This window comes from Rhinopithecus bieti, unplaced genomic scaffold, assembly GCF_001698545.2.
Source record: "Rhinopithecus bieti isolate Rb0 unplaced genomic scaffold, ASM169854v2 scaffold_23881, whole genome shotgun sequence".
Taxonomy (NCBI): domain Eukaryota; kingdom Metazoa; phylum Chordata; class Mammalia; order Primates; family Cercopithecidae; genus Rhinopithecus; species Rhinopithecus bieti.
The window spans coordinates 1,271,110-1,283,230 of NW_016811421.1; the positions used below are offsets into that span (position 1 = coordinate 1,271,110).

Sequence of the window (12,121 nt, forward strand, 5' to 3'; positions counted from 1 at the left end):
TAGATTTTATGGAATTATATACTTTATGATATTTTTCTGGCTTCTTTTAACTCTGCAAAATCATTTTAAGATCCATGTTGTAGCATATATATGAACAGTTCATTCCTTCATATTACGGAATACTATTGTATTATATGGATATGCCACAATTTGTTTATCCATTCATCTGTGGATAAAAGTTTTGCTTTTTTCCAGATTTTGAATATTATAAATAAAGCTGTTATGAACACTTATATATGTGTTTGTATGGACATTTGTTTTTATTTTTCTTGGGTAAACACCTAGAAGTGAAATGGCTAGGTCAGAAGGTAGGTATTCATTTAGCATTCCAAGAAATTGCCAAATCAACTTCCAAAAGAAAAAATCTTTGCTTATTATTTTTTCCAGTTACAGAATTAGAGTGTGCAGTTCCTTTGTTTTCCTTTTAGTACTTTCGAGATGTTGTTCTATTGTCTTCTCTCTTGCATTGTTTCTGATGAGAAATCTGTTGTTATCCTTATATTTGTTTCTCTGCACAACATGTCTTTTTTTCCTCTGGCTGCTTTTGAAATTTTCTCTACATCACTGGTTTTGAGTGGTGTGATTATAATGTCCCTTAGATATGTTTCTTGTGCTTGAAGTTCATTGATATTCTTGGTTACTGATATTCTTAGATCTATGGGTTATAGTTTTCAACAAATTTGGAAAATATTTGGCCAGCTTTTCTTGAAATAGCACTTCCTCACCTAAGGAACTTCAGTTTTACTTATATTTGGATTTTATTCTTGTTTTGAGACAGAGTCTCACTCCCACCGAGGCTGAAGTGCAGTAGCATGCTCTTGACTCACTGCAACCTCTGCCTCCTGGGTTCAAGTGATCCTGTGCCTCAGCTTCCCACATAGCTAGGATTACAGGCATGTACCACCACCCCTGGCTAATTTTTGTATTTTTTAGTAGAGATGGGTTTTAATAATGTTGGCCAGGCTATTATTTGGATGTTTCAGGTTATTTCACAGTTCACTGGTGCTCTGCTCATTCTTTTTCAGTCTCTTTCCTCTCTGTGTTTAGGATAGCTTTTATTGCTACATGTTTTAGTTCATTTATCTTTTCTTCCATGACACTAATAAGCTTTTAATTCTGTCCAGTGTTTTTTTTATCTCATACATTGTAATTTTCAAATCTAAAATTTTAATTTGTATCCTCCATATATCTTCCATGTCTCTATTTAACATGCTTTAAATTTCCTCTGTTTTCTTGACTGTATGGAATATAGTGATGATAACTGTTTTAATGTTCTTACCTACTAATTCTAATGCCGGTTTTATTTCTGGGCAAGTTTCAATGGGTTGATTTTTCTCAACACAAAGTGCTATATTTTCAGCCTTTTGAATGCCTATTTTAAATTAAATATTATTATTAATATTAATATTTTCAAGATGGGGTCTTGCTATGTTGCCCAGGCTTGCTTTGAATTCTTGGGCTCAGGCTGTCTTCTTGCCTTAGCCTACTGAGTAGTTGGGATTACAGGCATGTACCACTATGCCCAGCTGAGTAGTTTTTTATTGAATGCCCAACATTGTGAATTTTATCTTTTTGCATGTTGGATATTTTTGTATTCCTCTAATTTGAGCTTTGTTCTTGAATATTTTGTAGTTACTTGAAAACAGATTGACCCATTTTGGTCTTGCATTTAAGTTTTATTAGGTAAGACTACAGCAACATTTAGTCTAGGGTTAATTTTTCCCTGCTGTTGAGGTAAGACCCTTTATAGAACTCCAATTTATGCCCTCAGAATTGTGAGGTTTTATTTCTTGAAAGCAGAAATAGGCAGTATTCCTGGTTCAAAGTCAGTTCTCTCTAATCTTTTAAGTTGGTTGTTTTCCTGGCCTTGGGTAGTTTCTTCATACACATGTACTGAGCACTACTCAACTGATTGAATACTCATTGTGGATGCTCAGCAGATGCTTATAGTTTTCTCTGTGTAACTGCTTCTGGTAATCTACTCTGTGAACTTTTGATACCTGGGCTCACCCAGATGCATGTTTATCTCCTTAGAGATGCCTGAACTTTCCCTGGTTTCTCAATCCCTGCATTATGACTTGGAAACTTTTATACAGGCACTGGGGGAAATTAAAGCATTTGATTGGAAGCTTAAATTGCGCTATATCTCATAGGGTGACTGGTCTATAATTTTGTTTTCTTGTCTTGCCATTGTATAATTTTTTTGAAAAGGCTTTATAAGCCTCATAAAATAAATTAGGTAGACTTCCCTCTTTTTCTTTTTTTTAGAATTGTTTATATAAGATAGGGAATAACTGTTCTTCAAAAGTTTAAAAGTTTGGTAAGTCTTGCTGTAAAACCAACTAAGCTTGTGATCTTGGAGGGAGATGAACTAGAGACTTTTAATCACTGACTCAATTTATTTAATAGTATTGGTTTATCTAGCTTGTTCATTTCTTTTTACAGCATTTATATAATTCATATTTTTCAATACATTTTAAAAAATTTATCACCAATTTTCTATGACTTAAAAAAATTTTACTATATTTATAGTTATATCTTTATTTTTTAATATTATTTATTGGTATCTTTTAAAAAACCTAATCACTCCTATTAGAAATGTATTCACTTTTATTCTTTTTAAAAAAGGCATTACCAGCCAGTCATGGTGGCCCAGGCCTGTAATCCCAGCACTTTGGGAGGCTGAGGCAGGCAGATCACCTGAGGTCAGGAGTTCGAGAACAGCCTGACCAACATGGAGAAACTGTGTCTCTACTAAAAATACAAAATTAGCCAGGTGTGATGGCACATGCCTGTAATCCCAGCTACTCCGGAGGCTGAGGCAGGAGAATCACTTGAACCCGGGAGGCGGAGGTGGTAGTGAGCCGAGATCGCACCATTGAACTCCAGCCTGGGCAATAAGAGTGAAACTCCATCTCAAACAAACGAAAAAAAAAAAAAAAAAGGCATTACCTTTCAGTTTTATGAATCTTCTTACTTTTTGTTTTCAAGTTTATTATTTTATTCTCTCATATTTATCATTCCATCTACTTAGTATTAGATTTACTGTGCTTTTTTCCACTGGCTTGCTTCTGCTTGTTGAAGTTATTTCCAATTATTTTCCATTTTGTTGCTATTAATAAATGCCATAAAGATACTTTAAACTCTTTGAAAGTAGCATATTTTTTCCTGAACATTTTAAAGGATTTATTACTAATCATAAATTAACTTGAAAACAAGTGGAATTACTGAATATTCGAGTTGGAAGTGGTGTTAGGGCACAAATTTGTTATTTCACTTTTATATTAGTTTTCTAGAGCTGACATAAGAAAGTACTAGGAACTGAGTGCCTTAATACAACAGACATTTATTGTCTCACAGTCGTAGAGGCTAGAAGTCCAAAATCAGTCTGCAGGGCTATGCTTCTTCCAAAACCTGTAAGGGAGAATGCTTCCTGGTCTCGTCTTAGCTTCTGGGGGTGCCTGTCAATCCTTGGCATGCCTTGCCTAGCAGATGCTCACTCTAGTCTTTGCCTCTCTTGTCACATGGTGCTCTCCCTACATGTCTGTCTTCAAGAGGCATTTTCCTCTTTTTATAGTACCCATTGTATTAGTCCATTCTGTCATTGCTTTAAATAACTATCTGAGACTGGGTAATTTATAAAGAAAATAGGTTTAATTGACTTACAGTTCTGCAGGCTGCACAGGAAACATGATACTGGCATCTGCTTGGCTTTTGGGAGGCCTCAGGAAACTTATAATCCTAGCAGAAGGTGAAGGGGAAGCAAGTACATCTTCACATGGAGGAGCAGGAGAGTGAGAGAGTGAAGGGGGGCGTACTACACACACATTTTTAAACAACCAGATCTCATGAGAACTCTATTATGAGAACGGCAAGGGGAAAGTCCACCCCTATAACTCGATCACCTACCAGGCCCCTCCTCCAACACTTGGAATTACAATTCGAATAAGATTTGGGTGGGGACACAGAGCCAAATTATATCATCTATTATACTGAATTAGGGCCTCCTGTAATGACTTTATCTTAACTTGATTAAATCTGCAAAGACCGTGTTTCCAATTAAGGTTACATTTACAGGTACAAAGAGTTAGGACGTCAACATATCTTTTGGGGTCACAATTCAGCCCATAAAATAGAATCAAAACTAAGGCCTAGGGATGTTAAGTAACTTCCAAAGATCAAATAGTTTAGTATTAATTACTAATCAGATTTCATGGAGGCTTTTCTCACACACTAAGATACATCCAATTGCAAGTACCTCAGAATGGAGGTATGAACTTTTGGGAAATAAAATATTTGTTCATCCACCAGGGGGAGCCAGGCTCAATAGGGCTCCCAGGACAACCAGGAGTACCAGGAGAAGATGGAGCTGCTGGGAAGAAGGTAAGACCAAGCTTTTCATATTACTGGAGTAGGAACTATTAAACCAAACTGATATCTTGGTCCCTCAGGAGTGCGACTCAAGCCATCCAGGACAAACTTAGTCTCTTGAAGAAAAAATATCTCACAATCCCAAATGTCCCTTTTCACTTTTCCCTGAGAGAAGGAGGGGCCTACTCAAAGGCTGAGATAGTGTCTCACATCCTCTGCCTTCTCTCTGGTGTTTTGGTTATGGCCTAGTTTCTTCAGGATTTCTAGAAAGCACATTAATTTAAATTTAAGAGAAAGCCACTCCCCCCGCCCCCCGCCAAGAGGAGAGTCTGTGAATGCATTCAGGAAATAAGGCCATTGTAAAGATTTCCTGAAGTATTTTGAGTTGACATTTGAAATACTCATTTTTCAATAAAAGTAGCAAAAAACAGCAGGTGGAAAGGCTGAAGGTCTTCCCTGTTTTTTAAAAAATCTACCAAATGCGAAGGAAGAGCCAAAGGAAAATGAGCTTATTGCTTTGGAAATTGGCTGAGAAATTACTTTTTCATGATACTCCAGCTGCTCTGAGTTAAACTGGAGTTTGATGTTACTTTATTTCAAGTTTATAAACTTCCAGATTGATTTTGAGACTACAGTGAAGGTATGGTGTGTTTTGGAGAGTCTCAGCTGAATCCACTGGTGATAAAAGGAGACAAGGTGGGATGATACATACAGTCTGTCTACTGGAGGGTCACCTAAGACATCAGTGTCGTTTTCTCTAGGGAGAAGCGGGGCTTCCAGGAGCAAGAGGCCCAGAGGGACCACCTGGAAAAGGACAGCCTGGCCCCAAGGTATGGAAATGACAGTGTTGGAGGAAGCAGCCTGTGTTCTGGTCCTCATACTGAGGAGCCAACTTAGAAGAAATTTGATTGTTATTCTTACTATGTCAAATGTGTTTATATCTGGCTTAAAAGTATGAATACTACCTTGCAAGATTTGGGAAGACAGCAAGCATAAATGATTCATTTTTATTTTCCTAACATCTATTGTAAGACCCAGCATAGACAGGAGTTCAACACATGTTTTCTCAATAAATGGTCAGATTGACATTTAAAAAACACATAGGAAGGAAAAGAAGCCTTGAAATACATCATTGAGATTTGACAGTCCATAAATTTTCTTTATAAAATCTCACACAATAATAAGAAATATCACTTTATTAAATGGCCATTTCACTTCACAACTTGGCATACATTTATTTTAAACTCTGTAGAAATGCTAGTTGAATAACATTTTTATATATTAAGATGAGACTATACAAATTCATCCATAGGATAAGACGACTAGCGACATAACCTATAGCCTCTAAGGTTCCAGGTCTTCCTGCAATTTTTGTTTGTTTGTTTGTTTTGAGATGGAGTCTCACTCTGTCACCCAGGCTGGAATGCAGTGGCATGATCTCGGCTTACTGCAACCTCTACCTCCCAGGTTCAAGCAATTCTCCTGCCTCAGCCTCCTGAGCAGCTGGGACTACAAGCATGTGCCACCGCACCCAGCTAATTTTTGTATTTTTAGTAGAGATGGGGTTTCACCATATTGGCCAGGCTGGTCTGGAACACCTGACCTCATGATCCTCCTGCCTCAGCCTCCCGAAGTGCTGGGATTATGGGTGTGAGCCACTGCGCCTGGCCTTCTTTCTATTTTTATGTGCAGTTATCAATTCCCATGTAAAGATTCTTATGGATTATATACAAGTCAAGTAAAAATAAAATTTGTATATATATTTGTGTTCTATTCATAATTCTACTAAAATAGTAATTGATGTCTTGTGAACATACTCACTAAAATTGAATCCTTAATCTTAAATGTGAAGATATGAAATTTAAATCTATTTGTAGGCTTGTAAACATTTTCATTTATTGATTTACCCGTCTCAGGGATCCTTTTTGGGTGAGGTGGAGAGGATAACATCATCATGCAAAATACACTGTTAGAAATGCCGATCTGTTAACATTCAGGAGAACTGTTGTTTTTAGGATGTGCTTTTGGAAAATAGTCTCTTGGAGTTAATAATTGAAGCCGTGAGAATGAACAATGTCTCTAAGGAAGAGAGTTGAGGTTTAAGCCCCACATTGTGAGGTAACTGGAGAACAAGCACTCAACAGAATAAGCAGAATGGTAGCATGTTAGGAATACCAAGGAGAAAGGATTTCAAGATGAAAGCAATGGGTGGTATCAGATGCCACCAATAAAGCAAGGAGAATGTGCGTTGGAAAGAGAGACTACTGGATTTGTGGCTTGAGGTGACTTGTGGCTTATGGAAGGCTATTGGAGAAGAGTGGTAGGAACATGTTACATAGCCCAGGTATACCATGGTTCAGTGTTGGCGATTTATTACATGTAATTGGGTTCCTCCTGTTCATTTCTGGGGTGATTTAGGTCAATAACCTAAATTAGTGGTAGTGGAGGGAAGAAAACAAATAGTTGTGTTTGTCTCTACTGGTAAGTGGAGACAATTGTCTCTACTGGTAAGTGATAATGATATAAGATACTTGGATGTTCAACTTTTTTTTTTTTTTTAACACTGGTGCTACTGCTTTTCATTAGTGTGGACCATGGAAACTTCTGTGGATTCTACAGGAGGTCACCTCTTCTTAGTAAAGTGCCTGCTTTGCTGATGACCTTAGTATAGTCCAGTGATTCTCAAAGTGTGGTCCCTTGAACCAGCAGCATCAACATCACCTGGGAATGTTATAAATGCAAATGCTTGGACCTCAGTGCAGAAGTACGAAATCAGAAACTCTAGGTGGAGGGCCCAGCAATCTGTGTTCTAACAAGCCCTCCAGGTGATTCTGTTGCTCAACCTTAAAAACCATGGTATAGTCATTTATATTATAAATGTTTAAATAGTGTCAGCACAGACCATGAGGAATTTTTCATTTGTTGAGCTATGTGCATCCCTGGATATGGTGCCTTGCAGTTGAACCCTAGTTGAAAGATAGTTTTGAAAGTAAAGGAATTCTTTACCTTCAGTTTTACACAATCATGCTGGGGAACAGCCAGTAGTCAGTTCCTAGCTCTGCTTCAGGTTAATGCTAAAGCATCTTTCTGCCAATAAAACTATTGGTCTCTTTTGGGGGAAAGAATTAGATTCCCCAGTGAGGAAGAAATAGGGCTGTGGTTTTTAAAATGTTTCATTTCATGTTTTAAACCTGAAATAGAAAATTGAAAACAGCATGAAAAGCATAGATAGCTCTCATTTCTGAAACTGCGAATGTCTCAGAACCATCTGTTAATAGACCAGGGTGCAAAGGAACTACAAATTCAAATAAAAGTTCCAAAAGAAAGATACGAAACTTCGATTTTTGAAAAACAGCAAATCACATTGAATAAATGGTAAAGGCTGAACAATCTGAAGTCATCTGATCTCCTCAAGAACATTGACGAATCCTGTGCAAATGAGCTGTGCTCAGGGCACCCCACTTTAAAATTGGTATTAGTTGAGAATCTGGCTCCACTGTGGTCCTTACTAGGTTAGGGGAGGTTGCTAATACAATATTTATATTTTCATAATTATTTTGTTAGGGTGATGAAGGCAAGAAAGGGAGCAAAGGAAATCAAGGACAGAGGGGACTTCCAGGGCCCGAAGGACCAAAGGTATGTTTCTTGTATTCTGACTTATGCTTTGAGGAGTTTGTATTTGTGTCTGGTTTTAATAGAGTATTAGATTTCCACTGAAAATTGGATTCTTTGTTTCCTTCCCAACAAATACAAAACAAAAACCCCAAAATAAAAAACCATAGAAAACATACTATTCCCAGACCACAATAGAATGGAATAGATTGCATAAAATATGTAATACGCATAGAAATACTTTTGTTTCTAATTTGTCTGTCCGTCCTCTCTAGTAACAACCAAATATTCAGAAGTTGGGATATAATTGGGACCATAGGAGACACCAGTTCTTCATAATCTTGCTTTGTTAAAACCCAAAAAGCCTGAGACTGACAGGCAGCACAGTGATGAGGAAGGCTTTTCTTCAGAAGGTTGATTGCCTCCTGCTGTGCCGTGAGCCTTTTGGAGCCAGTCACTTCAATTATAGAAAGAAGATAATGATATGTTCTATCTCACAGGGTTGTTGTGAAGACTAAAAGTTAATAAAGCACTTCGCACATTTCCTGGTATATAGTAAGTGTTGAATACATCGAATTATTTGGAGAAAAAAAATCAATATGGTGAAATGGGAAGTAGGGGATCTATGTCCTGGTAAATTGTCGGTAACAAGGTGCTGAGGAAGAAGTGAAGGGGATTGTGAGGCGAGCAATTAAGTATGTGTCCTGACTTAGCCTCAGAGACCCACCATTAAGGTCATTTGAATGTGTCAGGAAACAGAAACTGCAAACCTAAGAGAATTCATGTGTTTAGGAAGATGCTAATTGTAAGAAAGAGACAAGGAATATGTTTTAGGACCAGATGATTAAAAAGCACATTTTTTAAAAATGGTGCTGACTAGATCAGATCAGATACAAAACAAAACGTCACCTGTACACCAGTGACTCTTAAACTTCGGTGTCCGTTCAGTATCCATTGGTATCACCTATTACAAATCCAGATTTTTTGTTACCATCCTCAGCTATCTGGATTCAGTAGGTGAGTGGGCCCAGGAATCTGTGCTTCTCAAGTAAATGCCCCGTGCTGCAGGGAGTTCAAGAAGCACATTATGAAAAGTGCCACTATGAAACAAGTATGTTGTATCACTATTAATAACAAATTAGTCTTTATGTCCTACTCTATTTCGAAGTGAACACTTTTCTGTGTTTTGAAATAAAGCTGTTTTTAAAGATGAAGGTGAAGAGTTGCCGTATGTTAAGGCATAATCATCCCTTAGCACAGGGTATTTAAAATAATTGTATACTTTCCATGATACTTTTCATATTATAAAAGTAATTGACCTCTTTTTTTAAAAAATACATAAAACAAATTAAATCTAGAGACATAATTTTGCTTTTCCTTTGGTTTTAGTGAAGAACTTTAATAGGTTCATGTTCTGTTCCTTTGTCAAAGGCTTGGATAGGGGGTTTTATGTGTTTCCAAATTCTTGTCGTGTCCTGTGCCATTGCCTTCCAGGTTTGGATTTAAGGACTGGCACATACATGCCATGGCATGAATTGGTCTCGGTGGGCCAGTGTGCTCAGCTTGTTGGTTGTATTGTCTAATCAATACAGCGGGAGGCCTCAGCTCTGAAGATGAACACAGCCCCCGGCAGGAGTCATCACTGGTGAATCTGACTGATGGAGTCCCTGCTGGACGAAGCAGGATGACTGAATAGGAAGCTCATGCGATTGAATTTTCAGAGGACGTGAGTCAGGCAGACGCAGGATTAGTCAGCAGTCTGAGAACCTAGAGGGTCATGTTTAGACATAGCATAGAAATAGCTCATTCTCCGTGACTCATCTCCACAGTGTTTTGTTTGTTTGTTTGTTTTGATAAAGGTCCAGATAGTAAATATTTTAGGTGCTGTGGCCCAAGAGGCAAAATGAAAGATATTATGTAGTTACTTGTATAATGACCACTTGAAAATGTGAAAGCTGTTCATAGCTCAAGGCTGTACAAACAAGGGGGTGGGCACATTTGGCCCACCTACTGTAGAGAAGTACTTTTCAAACTGTTTTGATTATAAACCCCTCCAGTAAAATTTTGATCACATGCCACAGATTTTTAATTTTTTAATTGTAATTTTTATTAATAAGCTATCATACTAATATGTTATGAATTTGTATAAACAATTGAAATTTTAATAGATGAGATAAAAACATAGAGACAAGTTGTAATATTTTCTTATATCCCAGTGGGTCATTTGGAACACCTTATGGTGTACATTGACAATTGCTCTGGAATAGTGTTTTTACCAGGGGTGCTTCATGAAAATTCATAATCCTGGGCACCAACCTCTAGATCTGTTGAATCAGAAACTCTGGAGTTTGAACCCAGAACTGTGCATTACCAAACTTCCCTGATAATGCCTCTGCTCTCTAAAATTTGAGAATCACTTGTCTAGACCCAGATGGAACAGAAGAATTACCTGTTGCTCCAGATTGAGTCTTTGAGACTCTAAATGTTAGACATCTCCCCCCCTAAATGTTTAAAATTTTCTATTAAAAATGTCATTTTTTAAAATCATAGGGGTTCTTTTTTTGTTTTCTTTTTTTTTTGAGACAGTGATTTTCTGTTACTCAGGCTGGAGTGCAGTGGTGCGATCTCAGCTCACTGCAACCTTGAGTGATTTTCCTGCTTCAACCTCTTGAGTAGCTGGGATTTCAGGCACACACCACCATGTCCAGCTAATTTCGGCTATTTTTTTATTTTTTTTATTTTTAGTAGCGATGGGGTTTTGTCATGTTGGCCAGGCTGGCTTCAAAACTCCTGACCTCGAATGATCCGCCCACCTTGGCCTCCCAAAGTGTTGGGATTACAAGTGTGAGCCACCACTCCCAGCCCATAGGGGTTCTACTTCTTAAAAAGGATGTGAGATAACATAGAATGGAAGATGAATACCTTTGGTCATTAAAATAAAACAACAAAGAAAAAAGAGTTATAACCTAGAAATACACCCTAAAACATTTGCTGAAGATAATTGCTATATTGAAAAAAAAATTCTCTCTGAGCTTCCCAGCATACAACACAAAAGGGAAGCACCATGAATTGCATAATTTTTATTAGCTAATAAAAGGATGCACAAGAGATAAAATTTTCCTAACATTCAGTTATTAATTGAACATAGTTATTTAAAAGCACTGAAATCTTACTGGTCAATAACTTTAGCAGTGGTTTACAAAGGATGCTCAAATTATTTTCACATCGATCTTTGAAACCAACAGAGGTCATAATATAATTTAAAAATCTGCAGATGTTTCTATACGTTTATTATTGTCTCCATATGTGGTTTCTCTGCTTGAAATGTAGTGAGCATTTTGCTCTTTTTCAGGGTGAACCGGGCATTATGGGCCCTTTTGGAATGCCTGGAACATCAATTCCCGGACCACCTGGGCCAAAGGTATATATTCCTGGGAATTATTTTCCTTTTCTTGACCCTTTGGCAGTTGGAGAAAAAAAATCATGATATCAGTGAACTAGAATTTTAGTTTTGGAAGAGCCTTAGAAATGACTCAGTTTAACTCTGAAACTTCACAGATAAGCAAACTACAGCCAGCAGCAGAGTTAGGACTAGAAACCAGATTTTGTGCTCCTGGTCCCAAGCTTGTCACTTTACCCTTCATTACGTCTTCCAAATCCTAAACCCCAGTACAGGCAAGAATTTAGAACATATATTCAGAAGAATCTACCAGGATTTATAATTGAAGAGTTTAGCAGAAGACATATCCACTCAGGTTGGTTGGTTGGTTTGCTTTTTGAGACAGAGTCTCACTTAGTCCCCCAGGTTGCAGTGCAGTGGTGCAATCTTGGCTCACTGCAACCTCCACTTCCTGGGCTCAAGTGATTCTCCTGCCTCAGCCACCCAAATAGCTGGGATTACAGATATACCACCATGCCTGGCTAATTTTTGCACTTTTAGTAGAGATGGGGTTTTGCCATGTTGGCTAGGCTGGTCTCGAACTCCTGGATTCAAGTGACCCGCCTGCCTTGGCCTCCCAAAGTGTTGGAATTATAGGTGTGAGCCACTGTGCCTGGCCTTCACTCAGTTTTAAGAGCATTCCCAGCCAATCTTAAAGTCTAAATATTTGAGTCTGAATTGCCACATATTATTTCAATG

General features: G+C 37.8%; 1 protein-coding gene across 3 annotated transcripts in view; it reads left to right on the forward strand.

Annotated features, from left to right (window-relative positions):
• Positions 1-12,121, forward strand: part of COL28A1 (collagen type XXVIII alpha 1 chain) — a 186,714-nt gene that overhangs the window by 84,556 nt on the left and 90,037 nt on the right. For all 3 annotated transcript variants that reach the window (XR_001889567.1, XR_001889566.1, XM_017893897.1), the window contains exons 19-22: positions 4,312-4,383; positions 5,133-5,201; positions 7,936-8,007; positions 11,336-11,404. Coding sequence is in view for 1 of the 3 variants with exons in the window: in XM_017893897.1 (XP_017749386.1) it covers positions 4,312-4,383; positions 5,133-5,201; positions 7,936-8,007; positions 11,336-11,404 (282 nt within the window). In the remaining 2 variants the exon portion in view is untranslated. The remainder of the gene's footprint in view (positions 1-4,311; positions 4,384-5,132; positions 5,202-7,935; positions 8,008-11,335; positions 11,405-12,121) is intronic.